The sequence below is a fragment of the Pezoporus wallicus genome, unplaced genomic scaffold (genome assembly GCF_028554395.1).
Source record: "Pezoporus wallicus isolate ANWC-B61680 ecotype Strahan unplaced genomic scaffold, APGP_CSIRO_Pwel_v1 contig_6401, whole genome shotgun sequence".
NCBI lineage: Eukaryota > Metazoa > Chordata > Aves > Psittaciformes > Psittacidae > Pezoporus > Pezoporus wallicus.
Genome location: NW_026638608.1, coordinates 2,870,616 through 2,892,613, shown reverse-complemented (window position 1 = coordinate 2,892,613; position 21,998 = coordinate 2,870,616). Strand labels below are relative to the sequence as shown.

The window sequence follows — 21,998 nt, the reverse complement described above, 5'->3', positions numbered from 1 at the left end:
CCTCACCACCCTCACAGCAAAGAACTTCTTCCTTATATCTAACCTGAACTTCTCCTGTTTCAGTTTGAACCCATCACCCCCTGTCCTATCACTACAGTCCCTGATGAAGAGTCCCTGTCCAGCATCCTTGTAGCTCCCCTTCAGATACTGGAAGCTGCTCTGAGGTCTCCATGCAGCTTCTCTTCTTCAAGCAGATTCCTTCACAAGGAGCTAATCCATTAACCTCAACATGGAAGCTCAATGTTTCTTCTATCAAAGCACTACCAGAGTTTGAGCAGTCCATTTTTCACACAGCACCCCAACAGCAGGGCTCACCTGGAGGTAGATTGCTGCCTCTTGGTAGTTCATTTCCCAGTTGTGTCGGGCAGAGCTTTGCTGCGCGCAGCAGTCCCCCGCAGCAGGGCTGGATGCGTCATTAATAACATCATAGCTACCTCCATCTGCAGCAGTAGAATAAGAGACACATTGATTCACAATTAAGCAAGCTGAGATTGATCAGGAGGCATGAAACAAGGCAGGCACCAGGACCAGAGACAAACATCAAGAGGTGGCAGAGTACTCAGGACACCACCAGCCTGTACATAGGCAAACTGATTCTTTGCATGTAAGAGCTTAAGGGACACACTCAAACCCTGCATTTCAGCCCAAGAATGCTCCCAGAAGATCAGCAAAAGAGACAGCATCTTCTTTAACACCAATACCCCTCTGATGGAAACAAACAGCAAGAGTTTCTCTTCATATTTCTCTTCCTATTTCTCTTCCTATCCAACAGATTGATGTTGGAACTTTCAGGTCTCACCACAAAAACCCTACCAACACCTGCTTTACTGAACACTAGCACCAGATTTCATAACTAAAGATTTCATTAAAGGAATGAAAACACGTGAAACCCAGGCATGAAGACAATTACTGCTCAAAAAGGGAACGTCACCTGCTTGCTGCTTCTGGGATTGGGATTTGGATGTTGCACCTTTGACAAAGAATATACCTCAGTGAGACCTGCTTAGGATCAAGCATGAAGGCTGTGGTAGAGCTGCTCATGCACTCAGTGCTCCAGAGTTTCAATCACTACCCAAAGCACACAGTTCTTGCTCTCAGAAGAGACTTCCCTCCTCCAGTGTCTCATGTTCCCAAAGACAGCCCATGTAAAATGGATCTTGCCAGTGCAGGAGTGCTGATTTCCTGCTTTTCACGAGCACAGAAGCTGTGATGTGGTAGCTTGTTCTCTCTGTGCTGTGAGAAGTTACCTGAGGGTGGGAGCAAAATGACAATGAGGTTCTTTGCCTCTCTCGTGACAGCACGCTGAAGATTTGCTGCATCTCTTTGCTAGGACAAAATAATCCTGATTGAATCAGTGATTCAGTCCCTTTAGAACACCCTCCGGAGGGGATAAAATGCCAATGCCAAAAAGATCTACCCCCACCAAGAGAAACAGCACCACTGTGCTCCTGGCACAGAGGCAGGGAGTGGGAAGCAAGCAGAAACCCCTTCACCAATGTGGAGCCCCAGCTGCCTTTTCCACCCTCAAATCAAGGGAAGAAAACATTTCTCTGGGATTTGTGAAGCCTTTCCAGATTGCATGCTCAGATTGCTGAGAATCCTGCAGCATGAAGCCTATTTCTCTTCCTCGCTTCCCCCAGAAGCTTAAAATACCACTCAAAATCTGGACAAGTGTTTGAATGAGGCTGATTCCTCGCCCACATCCCTTTCACACCTTGAATGATCACATTGCTTGAACAAAGTGAATGACGGAGCTTTTTATTTATGTCCAGGACTGGAATCTTCTGGGTTTGTTTGCTTTGTAATTCAAAGACGACAGCAACATGCATTATATTGTGAGCTCTAAAGAGTTCTGAAATATTAGTATTTATGAGGCTTTTACCACGTGTGCCTTTCAAGGAGACAGACTGCAGCCTGACAGCAAAAACCCTTCTGCATTTTCAGTGCTCCTTCTGTCATAGAATCGTAGAATACCAGACTGGTTTGGGTTGGAAGGGACCTTAAAGCTCACCCAGCTCCAATCTCTGTCATGGGCAGGGACACCTTCCACTGGAGCAGTTTGCTCCAAGCCCCTGTGTCCAACCTGGCCTTGAACACTGCCAGGGATGGGGCAGCCACAGCTTCTCTGGGCACCCTGTGCCAGCGCCTCAGCACCCTCACAGGGAAGAGCTTCTGCCTAAGAGCTCATCTCAGTCTCCCCTCTGGCAGGTTAAAGCCATTCCCCTTGGTCTGTCCCTACATCCCTTGTCCCAAGCCCCTCTCCAGTTTCCTGCAGCCCCTTTAGGCACTGGAGCTGCTCTCAGGTCTCCCCTTCAGGAGCCTTCTCTTCTCCAGGCTGCCCCAGCCCAGCTCTCTCAGCCTGGCTCCAGAGCAGAGCTGCTCCAGCCCTCGCAGCATCTCCATGACCTCCTCTGGCCTCGCTCCAACAGCTCCACGTCCCTCTTGTGCTCTTGCCCCAGGGTTGGATCAGAACTGCAAGGGGGGCATTCAGGAGACACTGAAATAGCACAGAATCCACACCTTGGCTGCACCAGCAATTTTAGGGAGGAGGGACATATTAAGCAGGTCCTTACAATATTACCATGTTATTGCAGCATTACAGTAGAACACCAAAGCATGCTGTGGTCAAATCAGTGAAGGTTTGTGGCATTAAACAAATTAAGCATTAAATCAAAAGATGCCAAAAACACCTTTACCCTTTTTCACAAAGACCAACCTCTCTTTGAAAAGGATCAACACTAGGAAAAGAGACACCCCAACAAAACCCCAGGCCCCCTCTCTGCACTTCACACAGAGGACTCACAGCTGAAACAGAAGAGATGTCCCATGAGATCAAGGTTGTGAATACAAAACAGCACTCAGAGATGCAAATCAGCAACAAAAAATAACTCCAGAAACCCAAGATGTTTTCCTCCCGTCTCAACCAGGCATCATCTTTCTAGGCACAGAAAATGTACTGGTGAAGTGGGGAGCTGCATTTTGTGGCTCAGCTCCTTCCCCATCAGGTACCAGAAGGTTGATCGAGCATCCCTGAGGCAAGAGCATCATCTGGATAATAAATAATAATAAAAATAATAATACATTTGAAAAGCAACCCTCTGCCTGTTTGTTTGGCAGCCCTCCAGCTAGCTAATTTCCTCAGCTGCTCCCATGATAACAATGACACAGACTAATGCAACCTCCAACTCCACTCCGCTCGTGCTGCAGAACATCCCCGACGGCATTTACCATTAGTATGGAGCTCAATGAGATAGGAGGATCTCTCCACAGGACTCCCGTAATCCTCGAAGTAGATGGCAGGCTGCTCTCTCCACTGCATGGCAGCTCCCACATCGGGAAGCAGGCACGCTTGGCTTCAGGGACGGGGCCAGGGAGACAAGTCAGATGTGAAGTTCCTCCCTCCCTCCCCTCCGAACGCCGATCCTCAGTTCACAGCTCCTTCAAGGGGAGAGCTGCAGAGCTTTCTCCTGAAGAAGCTACAGAAAGCACAGAAGGTTTTCCTCTGCTCTCTGCAGAACTAAACGTTTTCTCCCCTCCCCTCTGAGGAAGGTGGCTCAGACTTCAGTTAAATCGTTTCCCTATCGCTGTCTAAGCAGCAGGATGTTTCTAAGTGCAAGTTGTTGGAAGGCTTAGCTGCGGGACAAAGAGCTTTTAAGCATGACCGTGGTGGGGAAGCCAGGTTTCGTGTGCCACGCTCTCTTCTTTTGGAATAGAGCAAGAACTTGCTCACCAGTGAACGTGAACAGCTATGGGGAAAGGAGTCCAAGTGCTGACTGCTCACAGCGAGGAGCCTCCCCCCTGCCCCCCGCAAGCAAAGGAAACAGATATTTGTGGAGCTCACAGTACAAGGGGCATGGCAAAGTAAACGAACTGAGCTGCTCACAGATGGCAAAGCTTCTTTCCACACTGGTGTAACTTATCCCAGGCGTTCCCTGAAAAGGGAGAGAGGGAAAGAAAGGGGGGGGGGGGGGGGGGGGAAGGAAAAGCAAAACCAGCTGGCTGCTTACACAAGGCATCCGGAACGATACTGCCGGGACTCCAACATTCCCATTCAGTGCAGCAGAGCATGCTCCTGTGTAAATAGTTTCCATATGTCATCATTACAATAAAAAACAAAACCACAAAAAAAAACCAACAAAAAAACAAGAAAAGAGAAAGAAAAAGAGCAGGAGCAGAAACTTTGTAGAGCCCAAACTTCTCCCTTTGCGAAACAAATTCCCTGCTTAAGGGAAGGGAAAAGTCTCCTTTGGCTCAGAGAGCAAATATACTCCTCTGGTTCAGAGATGCTCATGGGGGATCTCGAGAACAGAGCTGGAAGCAGAAGAAGGGACAGAAAACATTTCCAGGAACACACCACCCTCCCAGCCAGGCTATTACATGTCAAACTAAGTCAATTCAGACTCTCATTGTTTGCTCTTTGGGGTCTGCATTTGTTTTAATCGATAATATATATGTATTTTTTAATCCAAACTAGTAACCTCCTAGAGATTCAAAGAGTTATAAACAAACTCTACAGGGTAGCTCTCCCATTTGCCTCCGAGCTCTCCCAGTCTGGCTCTCATTAGCCTGTTTGCCAGATGTTCTGCTTTCTAGATAGCACACGCTTTTTATGGCATTACACTGAAACAGACTGAGATGCTTCTAATTACCTCGCCTGTCTCCAAAGCCATGTGCCTTTACTGGACTCACCAGGGCTTTCTCCTACAAGGCTGAGGAAGGTCTTGATGGAGCTGCTCGTTGCCATCCTGCCAGGATAATGCTATTTTAGCACGCATACCTGTGATAACAGAACTCTGCAAGCTGTGTGGAAGGCAGAGCAAGTGACATAATGCAGCAAAAATATCCTTATAGTTCAATCTGTCATTCAGACTGACATCAGCAGCTTCTCTGGGCACCCTGTGCCAGCGCCTCAGCACCCTCACAGGGAAGAGCTTCTGCCTAAGAGCTCATCTCAGTCTCCCCTCTGGCAGGTTAAAGCCATTCCCCTTGGCCTGTCCCTACATCCCTTGTCCAAAGCCCCTCTCCAGGTTTCCTGCAGCCCCTTTAGGCACTGGAGCTGCTCAAAGATCTCCCCTTCAGGAGCCTTCTCTTCTCCAGGCTGACCCAGCCCAGCTCTCTCAGCCTGGCTCCAGAGCAGAGCTGCTCCAGCCCTCATAGCATCTCTGTGGCCCTTCTTCATTAAATATAATCTGGTACCAACTTTGTCCTTTCAGCCTTGTTCGTAAGAACCGTCTTGCATTTACCCCTACCCTTATAGTCATAATTTCTTCTTCATGAACCCTGTTAGGGAACACACTTGCCAGCTGTTCTTTCACAGGAGCACTGTCTTTTCCTATTGGAGCTGGACACACTTCCAAGAGGGCAGGCTGTCCAAGGCAGATGTGGCTCCCTAGAGCTGAGCAAATGCTTCCGAAGTTTGCTGTGAGAGTCCATATGGATGCGTAAGCAGCACTAAGGTCTCACTGGGAGGCTTGAACCCCTCTGCAAGCAGGGAAAGGGCATGGAGCAGGCTGAGAGTGACCTGGCTTCAGTCCCTCATCACCATCATTGCTGCGCCACTTAACCAGAGCCTTTTCTCCTCAGGCTTTGCATTCATCACACCACCTCTGTTCCTAACACTATCCCTCTTGACTGTATTTGTACCCAATTACCCTAACTCACAGAGCTCAAGCTTTCAGTTAAAAGGAAACTGAACCAGGCACCCAGCAATGCTGGAAGGCCATGGAAGAAGGCAGATCCCAACAGGATCAAAGATGCTTTCCCAGACCTCCTGACCTGTCCCAGTGCAGGATCCCCATGCTGGCTCAAGCTGCCAGCTCTCTGAGGCTGCAGTGAGGATGAAGAAGGCTGCAGGAGGAGGACAGCATTTATCTGTCAAGACAAGCAGCAGCACTCCTCTCTCCTGGAAAGCCAGGAACTACATGAGGTGCCCACACAGAAGACAAATCCATGAAAAACCATGGAAATGAAGTAGATGCCTACCCTTCCTCAACACAAGCTGTACAGGCGCCTGCAGTCCCAAAGCCAAGATATTAGTCAAGTATGCTGGAGTTGTACCAGCACCAACCATGGCATTTTCCCTTCCAAGTGCTTACATGCCATGTAGCTTCACCTCCAGAGGATTTATCTCCCCACTCCATTGCGGCTGATAAGAAACTGCTCCTTTTCAAGTGCTGAAGCATGAACATGTGTGCATTTGGCTTCTTCAAGGCCAGACTCACCTACCCAGGAGGAACAAAAGCTGGAAGCTGCCTGGAAAGCGCAGCTGGTTTGGCATTTGGCCACACATCTCAGAGGTGAGAGATACAGACAGCGAAATCACTGCCTTCAGTGCCTGATTGCCAGTTCAGCACCGCAGGAGCGAGCTCTGCAGCTCAGCACATCCCAGCGCCTGTCCTGCTTTCAGGAGATGTTATGGGGAAGTCGGAACAATTTACTAGCCGTTTGTTGCCTAGGAAAAGCAGGGCAGCTCCAGAGTACAGTGCCAAGCCCTTCTGCTGCAAGAGAAATCATTTCCTTGCGAGTATTTCAAGTCAGTGTAACTGAGTCACGCTCTTCCTTAGAGACGACTGCACAGCAGAAACATATGCAAAGGCCTCAGGGCTCTTTGTCTTACTATACCCTCACAGCACTCACTTGCTGTGAAGCTCAACAAATAAAGTCACTTCTGCTTCCTATTTAACACAGAAAAGTTTATTGGTAAAAATATGGATGTTGCTACTTCCTGTTAGTGGTATGAGGAGACTGAAGCACTGACCCCACCTTCCCCTGAGAATCCAGGCAGCTCCTACAGCATCAACACGAGCTCCCTTCATGTTATCATCCACCACACTCCAGGGAGCTGAATCCACATGAAGGAGGAGCAGATGTCCCTCAGCATGGTAAGCCACTTCTTATCTATTATTGCCTCGTATCAGTTGTGCTGCCTATCGTCTTATAGCGAAGACAACTTAAGCCCCGTGTTGTTTAATTAGAGGACTGCTGTATCCTTGCTAACATCTGCACTGTACACATGTAACAACCCTGATGCACAAGCTGAACACGAGGACAGAGCAGCTAAAGCTTGGGAGGAAACTGTTTTGTCTCAGCAGAAGCCATGGCTCCGGCCAGCAATTGCTCTGAGTGGGTCAGAGCCAATAGTCAGTTAACCCTTTGCTTTACAGCTCACTCACCATTCAATGGGGGATGAGCTATGACAATTCACTTGGACATTTACCTCCTGCACCACCTCACAGGGAAAAAAAGGGACATTTGTAAGAAAGAAGAAGAAAAAGTAAAAGGCTTCTAAGCAAATAAGGGTAAGGGATCAGTTAGTTGCAGATCCTCATCTGTGCAGCTCACTGTCTTGTCTCTTAGGGCATCCACCCTCCTTTGATCTCAACACTGACTCACTCTGGGCTTGATTCTTTTTCCTCTTGCTATGTTGGAAGCTTTGACCAGAAAATGCTTGATTGCTGGCCAATTGTCACTCTTGAATATGTAGCAGCAAGAGGCAGAGGGACAGATCCCTTCCACTTGGGATGCCTGGGATCCACACTCAGGTTAGTGAGAGGCTTCAGTGGCTGGAGATGAATTGACAGATGCTTTGTCGCCCTTAGAGAGGCCAGCCCTGACCTCTCTAAGCCTCCCATAGCTCACTGATACACACCAGACCACACAGCTCAAAAGCCTCCTCAAAGGAGGATCCCTCCTTGTGTCCCAGAGCTGCATCCTGCAATAACATTACCTGCCTTACCAGCTCTTGCTCCTCAGCTGCATCTTCTTCCAGCAGCTCACACAAACCACTGCATGCATAAGCCCTCTTCCACAAAGCTGCTTTCTGCCAGATGTGTGACTAAATCCTCCTGCATGAGAAAGTCCATGAAATACCGTAAGAGAGCCAGAACCTGACATTCCACAAGCTAAGACTGTGTAACACCGGAGTACCTGCTTCTTACAGAGCTGCAAAGTCCAACCACAGCAGTTTTATTCTGTAATACTCACATAAAAGGTTGTGTTAGGAAAATACAATTAAGAATCTCGCTAGTGTGTTAAAGCAAACTGCTGCCTGTTTCATATCCTTTATTTCTGATCTTCACAAGCGAACCTCCATACCACAAGAAGGAGAAGTCAAAACCACAACAGAAGGATCATCTACAGCCTTACATCACCGATCATTTTATATGCGCCGTAATCTTGTCAGACTGATCCTATCACAGCAACAAAGGCTTTACAGACACAGAAATAGAATTCTTCTGTAACTGGGATTAAATAGCCGAGCCACTGAGGGGCTTTACGATACAGCTGATTTAGAATGGAATAAAAACAACTGGATATAATAAAGGTTTTACTTACCACCCCCCAAAATAAAGAGACGAGCTCAAAGAGTATGGCTCATGAGAGGCCAGACATGAAATACACACAATTCCTAATGTACTTTTGGAGGAAGCAACAGGAAGGGAAAGAGACAATATCTGAATCTCTCAGATAGAGCAGTTCTTTAACATACCCTGTTACATGAAGGAATTTCCTCTTTTTGTACCAAAACGGGAAACTGATGCCTCATGGTTTTAAGACGTTAAAAGAGCTGCTTTAGCATCAGTAACAACACAATGTCAGCATTTTAAAAGCACGTTCCTCATTTCAATTCTCCAAAGCAGAGCCTTTGGATTTGCCTGATGCCGTTTGGAAAGATGTTTGATTAAGCTGCAATCTGGCCTTTTTACCCAAAGCAGTGTGCTGCCAGGTCCCACTGCCAGCTCCAGCCCTCCAGGGAAGTCACAGTTAACAATGGGAAGGACTTTCCTTATGTGAGGAAATCAGTATTAGTTTGGGCAAAATCCTCCTGCATGACCACCCAGAGCTGGAGCAGGACTAGAACAGAGTAGGCAGCAATAAGGCACGCCCTAAAGAGAGAGGGATAGCAAGAAAATGAGATAAATTTAGTTAAATAACAAGATTATGGCAAAACTCCAATGCCTTACCATGGCAGGCTGAGACTGATGGCAGTTATTTGTTGTGGTACAGTAGGGAGAGGTAGGTAATTGTGTTTTGTGGTGTCAGAACACAACTCCACCACGCTGCTTCTAAATGATAACACAGCCACAACTCCTCTGCCTCACTATTGTGCCTCAGCCAGGAAGGAGAAGCTGCCAACTTCAGAGGAAGCTGCACATAAAGGGATGGGGAACCCCCCAGTCTCTGGGGCTGCGTAACTGCTCTCCAGTAAGATCTCTGCACATGTGGCAGGAACTGAAGAGGTTACATGGCTGTAGAGGAAGGAAGGAGTTAAACCATTAGCGAGGAAGGAAGGAAGGAGTTAAACATCTGCACACCAGCAGCCAGGGGGGTTTCCCTCAACCGGTCCTTACTCCAGGTGCTACAGTTCTCATACTTAACCCTATCTTCAGAAGACAGACAATTTTGATGTCTAAAGTCTTCCAGCACTGCAGAACTCTCTCCAACTCTCAGCAAGTGATTCCAAACACTGTCAAATACGTGCTTATTCCAACAGACACAATTTCAGTGTTACCCAGTTACTGAAACTACCTCTAAGCCTCATGGGTCTTGGATGAGCAGGAACAAGGGCACTAGAACCACACCAAGCATGAATACAATGGCACCATCACCTGCCTACCCTAAACATGATTCTTATTGTAAGGTCTGAGGAATACACACCCCATATACACACTGGACAAGTGTCCCACATGCTCACTTTCAGCTCAGTTGATCGTGCAAGGAACGTTGCAGTTGGCAGAGGGACAACACGTAACCCCTGTGACAGCCCCTGCTAATAACATACCTATTCACCAACCAGTCCCAACAACCAGTTGGATTTTGAGACCGGTCCCTCAGACTCTTTGCAGACTCACTGCCTACACAGTGTTGATTTGTACTGTTCACTTCCTCAATCCAAATGCTGCGGGGGTGCCAAAGTAAATATCTTCTCAAAACGGCATCAAGCTCTCTTGCAACCTCACCAAATAAGTTAGAGCATGGGTTCAGGTCCATATGGCACTCACCTTTCCATAAACCCACACTGGCCAACATGGAAAACTGCCCTTTAAGTCCAGATCTTAGAAGAGCTGTTGCTGGTTTCCCACTATTTTGCCTGGAAACCCTGTTTGGCTGCAATGTCCTGCCTGGTGCAAAATCTTCCTTAAAGAAGGAAGTCTTTATCACAGCAATATTCACACTGCAGCCCTAAGGGAGAATAACAAGTGGTCTGCTGCTTTTAAATGCCTACCTCTAGATTCAGCTGTTTAACCTCTATTTACCACAGGAATGGAAGAACAGAGCACGCAATGACCAGGTCATCTGTTTTCTCAACAAATACACACTACACAGAGGATTTCTTGAGCTTCCCCAGAGCATTACTGACCAGTGGTCAACCTTGAATTCCTACCAGGTCAGTAACACTTCACATGTCTTTTTGTTTCTCAAGTCCTTTAAAGCACCTTCAAGTCACAGAATTACAGGATGGGATGGAAAGGACCTTAAGATCACCCAGTTCCAGTCCCCTGGCACAGGCAGGGACACATTCCACTAGAGCAGCTTGCTCCAAGCCCCTGTGTCCAACCTGGCCTTGAACACTGCCAGGGATGGGGCAGCCACAGCTTCTCTGGGCACCCTGTGCCAGCGCCTCAGCACCCTCACAGGGAAGAGCTTCCTCCCTACATCCAATCTGAACTTCCCATTTCTCTTCATGATTTTCTTCCACTCCTTTCTTCCTTTGCTATACAGCAGTGCAGCTGCTTTCATGGCAGCCACCACAGGCATGTCTGTGCCACGTTTTGCCACCTCTCCAACAGCTTTAAAGCTTCCATGAGCATTTAACTGTGCTCTCTCAAAGCATAGGAATAATTTTCCATGTTTTGATGTCTTCCCCTTTGCAGCCACCAGAGATAAAGTCCTGCCACCAGCTTTGTGTTTGAAAGGAAGGGGCTTTGCCTTGCTCACTTCCCCTTTCCTGACTCTGAGGCCAAACTCCTCCTTAGGAACTTGCTTGGAAGCATTTACTGGCAGGACCAAAGCACCTGCAGCAGGTCAGGAAAAGGACAACACTTACTACTACTTGCAGGTAGTAAGGCAGAGATATAGAGCAAAGCAGCAAGCAGTCAGCAAGAATTCCTCTCCTCAATCCCATTTCCGGTACTTGTGTTCTGCTCAGCACCCTGGCAAAACAATGTTCCCCTCAGCACCATGAAAACAAAGACACAAAACCCAGCAGTGTTTTCCTATTTCTGCAGTGACTCACCATGAGCTAAGTGAATACCCAGCTGGACATCACTGGGAGGTGGTGCAGGAACACTGCATCGACAAGAGGGATTACACAGCCACGCCTGTGCCTCTCACCAGGCACGGATGCCCCCAGCCAGGCTGAGTGTGTCACAGGAAAAAGGGGATGGAACATGGAAATACTTCCTTTGGAGCCTCATACCCCCAGCCAGCAGCCCCAAAGCACTTACCCTGGAGGGTGGCATTCCTTCCTCCTCCTCCCATGTCCGATTATTCTATAATGGCATGGCCAGGCCACCAGTACATTTTGACCCTGGTGGGTTCTCAGTGCTCCCACTTGCAGGATTGATCACTTCAGCTTCATTCTACAGGCATTTCTTCATTTAGTTAACAAAAAGCAGGAATGTATTTGTGCATTCTAGTGCAATCCTTTAGCAGCTACATTGCTTTTGTACAAAGAACTTTCCCAAACGCACTGAGGATAGCGAGAGTGCTCTCAGAAAATCAGTTATAGTTGGAATAAAACACAGATGATGAGACAGTCCCAGATGACAATGTTTGCACACACATGTGTGGGAGGCAGTCATGTAGGAAATGCAAGAGTCCAGCCCCATAGAATGAGGGGCTTTAACAAGGCTGTGCAGAGAGATACGTCCTAAATTTTATTCCTCCACATAACTGGGAAAGGAAAAGCCTTTTGTTCCAAGCAGACACCACCAGATTGTGACTACAGATCACAATAATAATCAATAATCTTTGAGGCCAGAGGTCACAGAGATGCTGCGAGGGCTGGAACAGGCTGAGAGAGCTGGGCTGGGTCAGCCTGGAGAAGAGAAGGCTCCTGAAGGGGAGATCTTTGAGCAGCTCCAGTGCCTAAAGGGGCTGCAGGAAACCTGGAGAGGGGCTTGGGACAAGGGATGTAGGGACAGGCCAAGGGGAATGGCTTTAACCTGCCAGAGGGGAGACTGAGATGAGCTCTTAGGCAGAAGCTCTTCCCTGTGAGGGTGCTGAGGCGCTGGCACAGGGTACCCAGAGAAGCTGTGGCTGCCCCATCCCTGGCAGTGTTCAAGGCCAGGTTGGACACAGGGGCTTGGAGCAAGCTGCTCTAGTGGAAGGTGTCCCTGCCTGTAGCTAGGGGCTGGAACTGGATGAGCTTTAAGGTTCTTTCCAACCCAAACCAGGCTGGGATTCTATGATTCTATTATAAAAGCAGCTCTGGATACAAGCTCCAACCCACCCCACTATGATCCGAATCACACTAGGCTCCTCTTGTCATCCTCAGGATCCTTTGTCAGCTGCACAGTGCTGTGGTGGATCAATATGAACACACCTTTCCTGCCTCCCCCTCTCCCAGATGCAAACACCAGCAGTGGCGGTGCGTGAGCTTCCGGCTGAACTGCTCACTGGCAGCAGATGGATGAACTCCTAAAGCTCCCTGTAAAGAAAGCAGCCATGTAAAAACCAGGCATCTTCTCCACATGCAAAAAGCAATTATGCTAAAGACACAGGGAGAGCCCTGCAAGGTCCAGATCAAAAGCCAAAGACGTTGGAGGCAAGAGAAAGACCTATCAAATTCACCGCACTTTTCCCAGCTTAAGGATCAGAAATGGAGCGTTCTGGCTCATAAATTCTACTTCCAGCAAATTCAAGCTTAAATCCCCCCGAAGGCAATAAGGAAAAGGCAATCAACAACAACTCTAACCACTTCACAGATGCTCCTGTTTGGTTTATACAGCACTTCTTACAGCATTCAAATGGGTAAAATGGGATTTCAACGCAGGGGGGCTGACGGCAGCAGGCAGGATTCCTCGCTGAAGATACCAAGGGCAAAGGAAGTTCTGAGAAGCATCATATTGGTTATGATGAGTGAACTCAGCGTGCTCAGCCTTTGCTCATTTTAATCTGCCACTAAGCAAGCTTGGCTAAACTGAACATCTTGCATCTACAGTGCCTTAAAAATCCACAGGAATCACCAAAATGAACAAACTGATGCGGTCCCTGGGAAGCCATGAAAAAACTCATCACTGTTTGTTTCCAACTGTTGTTCCGCTTCCCGAGCCAAATGTTCCCAAGTCAGCTGCAGTGGCTGAGGAGTGACCGGTTAGAGCCGGAAAGTTGTGGATTTTAAACTGCAGCTTGAACACTTTCAAGCTCTTTAACACCTTTTATAGTTCCAGGACTGCCTGTTCCAAAAGCAGAGCCCTCCGATGCCACAGCACATGCCCTTACCCCAGCATCTTCCAACTAAAGCCATCACCTTGGGGAGAAACCACTTGGCTTTGCCTGTTCTGCTCTCACACCAAAAAGATGTGAGCTGTGTCGTAGAGAAGAGGCACACAAAAGGAAGGGGCTCTCACCTCAAAGCATCAAGGTCATTACCCCTGTGTTCACAAAAGGAGAAGCAGCTTCCAGACTCCTTGCCCCACTCCACAGCATCCTCCCTAATTTACAGTGAGCGTGTTTGAAGGATGATATCCATTGCTAGGGCTCCGGGAGATGACAAAGGAGAAAGAACCATCTGACTGCAGGAACACTAACCAAAGTCATCTTTACCTTGTATCCTCTTTTACTCGCTCACATTTGAACAGCATGGGGCATTCAAGACCAAATCACTTGGACTTCTTATTTTTTACTGCACCAAAGAGTCAACAGTGCTGGGATTCTGTTGGACAAAGCTTCCTACTGTGAAACACACAATGTGTGCATTGTGCCAACCCATCTCCTGCAGGGCGAGGAAAACAAGGCAGGCTTGGAAAAAACACACACATGATGACTGCAGCCCCCAATCCCTCCTGGTACTTTGCTCCTTCTCCAGGTACCACAAAGTCCTGTTGAGAAGGTCTCAACACAAATACTTTTGTGAGGTCGCGACAACACCGTGTTGTTTCTCTTGCATCAAAGGTACCAGCTCTACCCATTCTGTACAAGTACTTAAAGCATAGCTGAGGTGGTTGGTCCTGCCTTAAAAAACCCTGAATTCTCAGGATAAATGACATTGCAGAGGGTGATGCATTTGGAACTTAAAAGCAGAAACACATTTTCCACTATTTCTAACATTGTTTGAAAGATACCCAACATCTAAAAAGCAGCATTCACCTCCTCCCTCTGAGTTCCCAGTGCTCATCACCCAGGGAAACAAATTCTACTGAAGGAGAAAACAATAATCTCCTTATGTTTTGGGTGTTCATGTCCCTTTCCAACTTCTTCACCCCTCACTCATCTCAGAGGCAGTTCTGCTTCGCTTTGATTGCTTAAAACATTCATTACAAGTCACCGAGGCCAGGAAAGGATTAGAAAAGCACTGGCAGAAGACGGGAAATGCAACAAGGCTGTTAGGTGAGAGAAATGAGACTTTCAGAAGCATAAACAGCAACCCAACACGGAGCTACCACTTGTGCTCCAGTAGAAAATTCCTCCCTCTGTATACATTTTAAGCAGGTATATATTAAGAAAAGCAAATCATGCACAGCAATGCGAAGCTGCACCTTGTCAGAACCAGGTCATGAAGGCTTCCTGCCCATTTCCAGGCTTCCTGCCCACTTCCAGGGAGGCGTCATCCATGCTTTACAGATGAGACATGCTGACCACAGTGACGTTAACTGACGTACCTAGGTATGAGGAGGAGCAGCTTCAACAGCAGAACTAGACTGCTTCCAAAACTGAGATCCCTGTCCTGTGCTCTGGCCATGCTTCACCCCTACAGGCTGCAATGGAAGCACTGCTACTGGAACTCATGAAAGGCAAATCAGCCTAGGAGCCATGAGGTGGGAAAATATCCTGCCCAGCATCCAAGAAAGCCAGATAACCAAAGAGGCTGCTGGAGAGCCCGCCAGTGAAAGATCCCAGGATCTGCCAGCTCCATTGCAAGCCTTTACATGTTCCCTAATCCCTATTTCCTCACACCAATTAGCTGCAGCATTTCACAACCAGAGCCCAAATCCACATAAGCTTTGAAATCCTCACTTTCCCACAAGATCCTGAAGGATTCATTAAATCTATTAGATGGCTGACATTTTAAATGCCTGTTTTCCTTCACAGGTAGCAAAGCCAGGATGCTTTCACAGCAACTAAAGCGGTTGCGCAAGCACAGCTACTGAGTTTGTGTGGTCGCAGCATCTCCCCAAAGGTAAGGTATTTATGCTCTGTTCCCTCAGTCCATCAGAAAACACACTTATTTTACACCTGGAGAGCTCTTTCATCCTCGGATGGCACTACAGGAAGCAGTGGGAGGAATGAGGCAGAGATGTTTGTGGAGCAGGGACTCACTGCCCAGATGAGCTGCGAGTTACCAGGACAGGCTCACTTTCCCTCACTGCTGATACAAACATGTTCTGGACCCTGATCCAACACAGAAGAGAATTATAACACTTCAGGTTGCATTGGTCACTGCACATGTCAAAATACCCATGTCTCAAAAGAACAACATTAACTGCCCTCAATCCAAGAACAAATGTCTACCTGTGGATTGGGAGATGAATTGTCTGTTGTACAGAGCATCCATTAATGCTGTAATTAGACTCTGTGTCCAGAAACACGATTTTCCATCAGGCAGCTCCACAAAGAACAGCTTTGCTGAAAGCCTCTTCACACATCCCATCACAGCATGGGGCCGAGGTGCAGAAGCAAGGCAAGGGGGAGGCCTCCTTCAGCAGCTCCAACAGCACAGCACACACCACACACTGCTCCACAGACAAAACCCACAGCCTCTAGGGCAGTCACTGCTTTCCTTACCCACAGCCACATTCCTCACCAAGGACTCTGGGCCTCTTGCTCTTCCTCAGCAATGCACACTAGCAACACTTCTTCTACCCAAAAGGCCAGGCTGGCTCTAGTCCTCCTGACAATTCACTCCTTGGGCAGCAGACCCTGAGATCACAAAGGCTCAGCTGAAACTTCAGCCTTCCAAGTTTTAACTTCCCATGTTCCAACAACCCTTCTAGAAAGCATCTCACCTGGCTGTTGCAGTTGCTCCCTCCCCTCCCCATGTCCAATAATTCATTTTTACCTCAACAGCAGATGCAGCTGCTTTCTTGTAAAAACCCAGAGTTTAAAGATGACTTCTTCCACTTGCCATAATCCATTGTGTGGGAGAAACAGACAATATTATATTGTTCCCTGTATGACACTTCGAGCTGTACTTTCTGCTCTGAACACACTGAAACTCCACTTGAGGCTACAGCAATTTCCATGCGGGAGGCAAAGGAGGATCTTGCATCTGATCTAATACAGGCTAAATCAATGTGCACTCATTTATTGCTTCTAGTTGCCATCAGCTCAAGGAGAGACACTGCCCTAGAGTTTCAAGGCTATCCATGCTGCCTTTGTCTAGGGAAAACATTGGAGATCTGTTGAGAACCCCATCTGAATGCTTCCCAGGAGTGTGGGTGAGGGATGGGAGTCACTAAACCCTGGCTGCTTCTCACTGGTTTCAGCACATCATTTTGGGAGAAGTCTCGTAAGGATTGCATCCCTTGGGTCTGCCTTCTACAGAAATGCAGTTCCTGGTAGTCATTCACTCAGAGAGGTGCTGGAAAGCTTAATTAGAGCGTGTGCAGCACTTGGAGATTTTCAGGTAAAATGGATTAGGGAAGGGCAGCATCATTAGCATGGATTCAAGTGATGAAAGCACTTCCCTCTGCCTCCTTCAGCTGCTGGAGCTTGAAAGGAAAACTACCCAGCACCACAGTCCTATGTGTTGTAGTCAGAAAACCATCAGCACCACAAGGACCACGGTTTTCTGGATGTGGTCTGAATTCCCATCACCTTTACAGGAGTCTGACCTTCTGCTGTGGCTGTAAACAGGAGCCCCCTGGAAAAGGTGTCTCCAGCAAAAACCAAGGCAGAGCTTTACTATTCCTCTCCATGCAAGGATTTTCTGCTGCTAAGTGTGATTAGGGAGATTAATTTTTGCAGCTGGACATTTTATTTAAGAATATCATTTTCCACCCAGTTTTCTCCTTTAGCTTTCGTTTATTCTAACCCAAGACACTCACTTACCCAGAAGAGGACTCTTCTGCAAGGTTCACTCTTGCACTTCAGTCCTTTCTTTGGCATCAATAACAGACTTGTTTTCAAAAAGCCCTGTTATTACTTATTGCAGCTTGTCTGCATTGACAAACAACATCAAGAGTCCAAAACTATAAATTCATTTATCCAAGGACGCAACTGTAACAAAGCCACATTATGGCTCAAGTTGTTTGTTTGACTTCTAAAGCAAAAGAAGTTCCTTAAAAGCCATGAGAGCTGAGACATTGAAATCACACAGATACACAGTGCTCAGGATGGAATATGGATCAATATTTAGAGAGGTTCATTGAAACAGCAACACAAAACAGCTTGGTTCTTATCAGCTCTGGGTGTATGATTCAATACAACTTCACACCTTTACACCCACTTCACTTTGTCTTTCCCTCCATGTCACCTGGGAAGAGGCTGGTGGGTCCTTCACTGCAAACAGTTCCAGCTAGTATCTGGGAAGAGACTTCAATAACAGCTTTGTGTTTCACCTGCCACCACATCTCCAAGAGCTGATGGCTGGGCACAGTAACAAGTGAGCTATTCCTCCAAATGCTGGCTGAACCATGAGAGTTTAGGCATAAGGAACACAGAACCAGAAGGAAACTGCCTTCTGAGCTGCCCTGTCCCATGCCTTCACCATCACCCTGCCAGCACTCCCTCTCCTGAAAGGGCTTCTCACATCCCTGAAAAAGACAAGCTGAACAAAAACGTGAAATCACACAGCTCTGTTAATGCCATTTCAGTCCTCAGCAGAGGAGTGGAGGCAGAACAGAAGGGAAACATTTGAATTGCTCCCAGCCTCCATGGGACATTGTGCATTTCACAGTGGATTTCCTTTGCAGGCAAAGAGGAAAGCTGGACCACACATTCTGCTTCCTAAACAAGCTTACTTTGCGAGCAATGGCATCAGCCTGTTCACTCACTAATTCAAGCTTCCCGCTTCTCAGAGATAAATAAATGTGCCTTTCACGTTGTTTCTCCAGCTTTCCCCTTCTAATCTTTCATTCCCTTCTCCCAGTACTCCCTGACTTCACAGGGCTCTGTATCACCCAGTATCCCTTGCATAGAATAAGCTTTGTAATTTCTCAGCAATTTCAACTCGAACAGTGATTAAAACAGCAAAACTTCTTCAATGCCAAAAGACCCTTTATGCAAAGAATCCCAGGAAATGAGTTCTCAAAAACCACACAGCAATCTTTCAAGCAGCACAAAATTGGTCCCTAAACAGTTTCCCTGTATTTCAAGTGAAGCAGACTGGAACAGTTTTATTTATTAATATGCTCATCCTCACACTTGTGCTTTAACATGGTGGCTTTAAAGAAGTTGTGTGAGGTTTATCACTGGGTTAAAGAGATGGGAGGTGGGTGGAAGAAAAAGATGAGTGAAGAGGGATTAAAATTACTCACAAGAAAGCCTATAAATACACCAGTGGGGTGAGGAAGCATTCTCTCTTCTATTTAACTTTAAATTAGAGAGCTAAACTTTAAAAGACAAAGAGATGTAATGGAGCAAAGATGCAGCAGAGCTGAGAGAAAGTCAACTGGGCAGTTTAGCCAGGGATGGGTATTGCAGAGGTGGGAGAGGAGGAGGGAGAAGGAATCTTGAATGTCAGCAACCAGCCCCTGGCTCAGGAAGTTGCAGGAGGAAACTGAGAGAAGCCACACAGTTGTGATAGAGAAATCACAGCACAGGATCACAGAGGCAGTGTGGATTAGAGGTATAATGGAGGGAAAAGGGATGCCAAGCCAGGAAATTATTTATTTGTTACAAATGTTAATCTCGTGGCAGCAAGGGCTTGAATAGGCTCACAAGACCTGCCAATACACCTGCAATGTAGATTGGAAGTCAGAGGCTGTGCTGAGCCAAACTGCTCAAATACATTCAGTGAGGTATAACATAAACCAGAGACTCACTGAACGTGCACGACCACATCTGCTGCTCCCATCTCTCCCAGTGCAGGGCCATGGCTTTGACAGAGATATGCTGAGGAGAAAGCAATGCTTCCAAGAGATGGGCTTGTGCTTCCTCCCCTCCTGACATGCACAGCCTGGCGCTGTCCCACTGAATACTTTGGGACTAACACAAGTGTATTGTCTAAAAGTACTCCAGCTTCTTTGATAAGAACACACTGAAGATGTTAAAGTGATTTAGCACCATGTATCACTTACCTAACTGCAAAAATCAAAACGTAAACTAGAAACAGGCAAAACAAGAGTTGCAAAGGAATAGGAAAATCCTCCAGAACATCATCAGAGCCGCTGTATCTGCCAGCTCAGGCCACAGGTACAGCACAGTGGCCAGTGCTGAGGAAAGGAGATGCCAGTGCGCAGGAAAGGAGATTTGAGCTTAAGGACAATGAGCTCCCAGGTTATTACACGGAAACCACAAAAATGTGTGTTAGAAACAGCAGTGAAGGACCTGTCTACCCAGTGTCCTTCCTCTCGGTGCTGGGAGTAAACAAGCAACACAATAAGCAACTTCCTGATCTGGTTTTCCCAGGCAGGCGGCCGGGCTGCCGAGTGACAGCTCCCAGAGGTTCAGGGCCTGGCAAGCACTACAAAGAGCAGCCACTACAAAGAGGGAAAGCAGCGAGGCCAGCACAGCAGGCAGGAAACAACGACAAAGTGATCTTACTTTCATTAGGCAGCTCCTCCCGGTCCGCATCATCGAGGGGGGCTGAGGCGCTGCTTCCACTGTCATCCAGGGTGAGGATAAGGGGAACGTCATCATCCATGCTTACAGCCATCCTCTCCCTTCAGAGGCTCCTGCTCCAAGCACTTTAAACGATGCCTGTTTCAGTTCCACTTGTAACATTGATGTCAAAAACTCTCCCCAGGGATTCCTCCACCTGGGGTGTCTTCTATACGTAAGAACACAAAGGTATGCGGACCCATTTCTCGAGACCACAGCTCAAACAGGATCTAGCGATTTGCTTTCAAAACGCAGCACAGGATACCAGACCCACCGGCAGGATTTACGCCAAAGCTAAACGCAGAAAGCCAGGTCCAGGCCGCTCCTGTCAGCGCACAGCTCGCACCGCAGCACGGAAGCAAAAGAAAGTGCTTCTTGACAAACTCCTGAGCACTCGGCGCAGGAAGCGAACAGGAGTGCCGCATCCAGAGCCAGCATGATGCTAAGTGTCACCATCGCACACGGCTCTGTCCCCTGCCATGCCAAAGCGCCTCAGCTCCAGGTGCGGAGGGGAAAGAGGCCGGGTTGAGGCCGCACACATGAAGTTCTCGGGGGCTTTCCTACTGGGTGATGCCACCGGCACAAGGTCTCGGGGCTCTTTAAGAGCTGGAGGAAGAGAAAACTCAAGCAGGGCCTGGGCAGCGTCACGGGACGCTCCACAGCCGGTACCGCCGCGCTGCCGTCACTCCCCCATCTCCGTCACGGCGGAGGCCGCATCCCTTCAGCGACAGGCCGAGCCCCCCGGGGCACCGGACGTGCGGCTTCGCGGCGGACAACTCCCGGGACCGCGGCCTGCGGGAGACAGGGACACCGAGACGGGGCTGGCACCGCGCTGGGGGGGCCGGGCCCCGCCCCGCTCCCCTCCGAGGCCCTCCCCGAGGCCCCGCCGCCCCCGGCCCGCTCAAATCACAGAATAGATAGGGCTGGAAAGCACCTTCAGATCACCTAGTTCCAGCCCCAGCCTCATTTCATGCACGTTTGGTGTTGGCTGCACACAAGCATCAGCCTCCTGCAGGCAGGGCAGCCCACAGCAGTAACAGAGCAGCTTTGGCTCATGTGATGGATGCACAGCTCTGGTAGAACAAGAGGACAGGGCAGCACTAAAGAGTCAAATGTGAGTGAGAACCACAGGACAAAATCCATTCACCCCATTTATACTGTAAGCAATACGGTCCGTGTGGTGTAAAGAGTGAGGAAGTTACCCACGGCTTACATTTTGGGGCGGTTAGCCCAGATTGCTGCTGACTCCCTTCAGTGGATCCCACTCATCCACCCGCTGCTAGGGACCAGGGCTCTGGCTCTTGTGTCAATCCTTAACCCTCTTGTCTCCATCTAGTGTCCAAATCACACTTCGGTTTCTCTCCCAGCCCACTTGAGACACCTGCAGGCTTGTTTGGCACCGTGCTGGCATCCACACGAAGCTGAACAGCCTCAGCCCCATCAGCATCCCCTGATGCTCCAACTGCCTCTGTGTCGCTGCAGTCTTTACCCAGCTGGACAGCACTTGCACTAAGGCAGAGCCTGCCAGGGCTGGCCGGGAGGACACCAGAGCATGACAACACAACTTACTGTTTGAGATTGAGCTCTCCTGCCTTTCAAGAGCAAGAATAACCTTTCTTGCCAACAAACTGGACCAGAATCACAGGCCCCTGGCTGGCTGCCTAAGCTCCAGTGCCCTTGGTGTGCTGAGGTGGGTCTAACCCCAGTCCTGCTGCTGCTCGAGGTGGCAATAAAGGCATTCCTGGGGGCAGAGTGATGCCCTTACCCTGGCTGGGTTTGTCCTTGACTGAATTTGAGGGAACGGTTCCCTTTGTGTGGGAGTTACCAAGCTCCCAGTGACTTCCCTGCAGCCTCCCTGCCCAGGGGAGCAGACCCCAGGTCGCCCAGTCCGTGTCCTTTATGTGCCTCCCTACCTGTATTCCCTCAGACTGAGCTGCACTTTCCCACCTCAGGAATGGACATGGAGGAGCTGCTCTGCTCAGCCAGCCTTTGGACACGCTACCCATGTGCAGATCACACAGCAGCAGCCCACGGTCCAAACATGAGGCCCAGCAGATTTGCCTTGGACTATT

General features: G+C 48.4%; 1 protein-coding gene across 3 annotated transcripts in view; it reads right to left on the bottom strand.

Annotated features, from left to right (window-relative positions):
* The window catches only part of TPCN1 (two pore segment channel 1), a 46,187-nt gene extending 25,492 nt beyond the window's left edge, over positions 1–20,695 (bottom strand). The window contains exons 1-3 of one of the 3 annotated variants that reach the window (XM_057411251.1): positions 19,870–20,695; positions 4,008–4,072; positions 316–440 (exon numbers count right to left, since the gene is read on the bottom strand). In XM_057411251.1, coding sequence (XP_057267234.1) covers positions 316–440; positions 4,008–4,068 — 186 coding nt within the window. In that variant the 5' untranslated portion in view covers positions 4,069–4,072; positions 19,870–20,695. Of the gene's footprint in view, positions 1–315; positions 441–3,228; positions 3,468–4,007; positions 4,073–19,869 lie in introns of those variants that run through there. The other 2 variants (XM_057411250.1, XM_057411249.1) reach the window with 2 other exon arrangements.
* Positions 20,696–21,998: the final 1,303 nt, after the last annotated feature.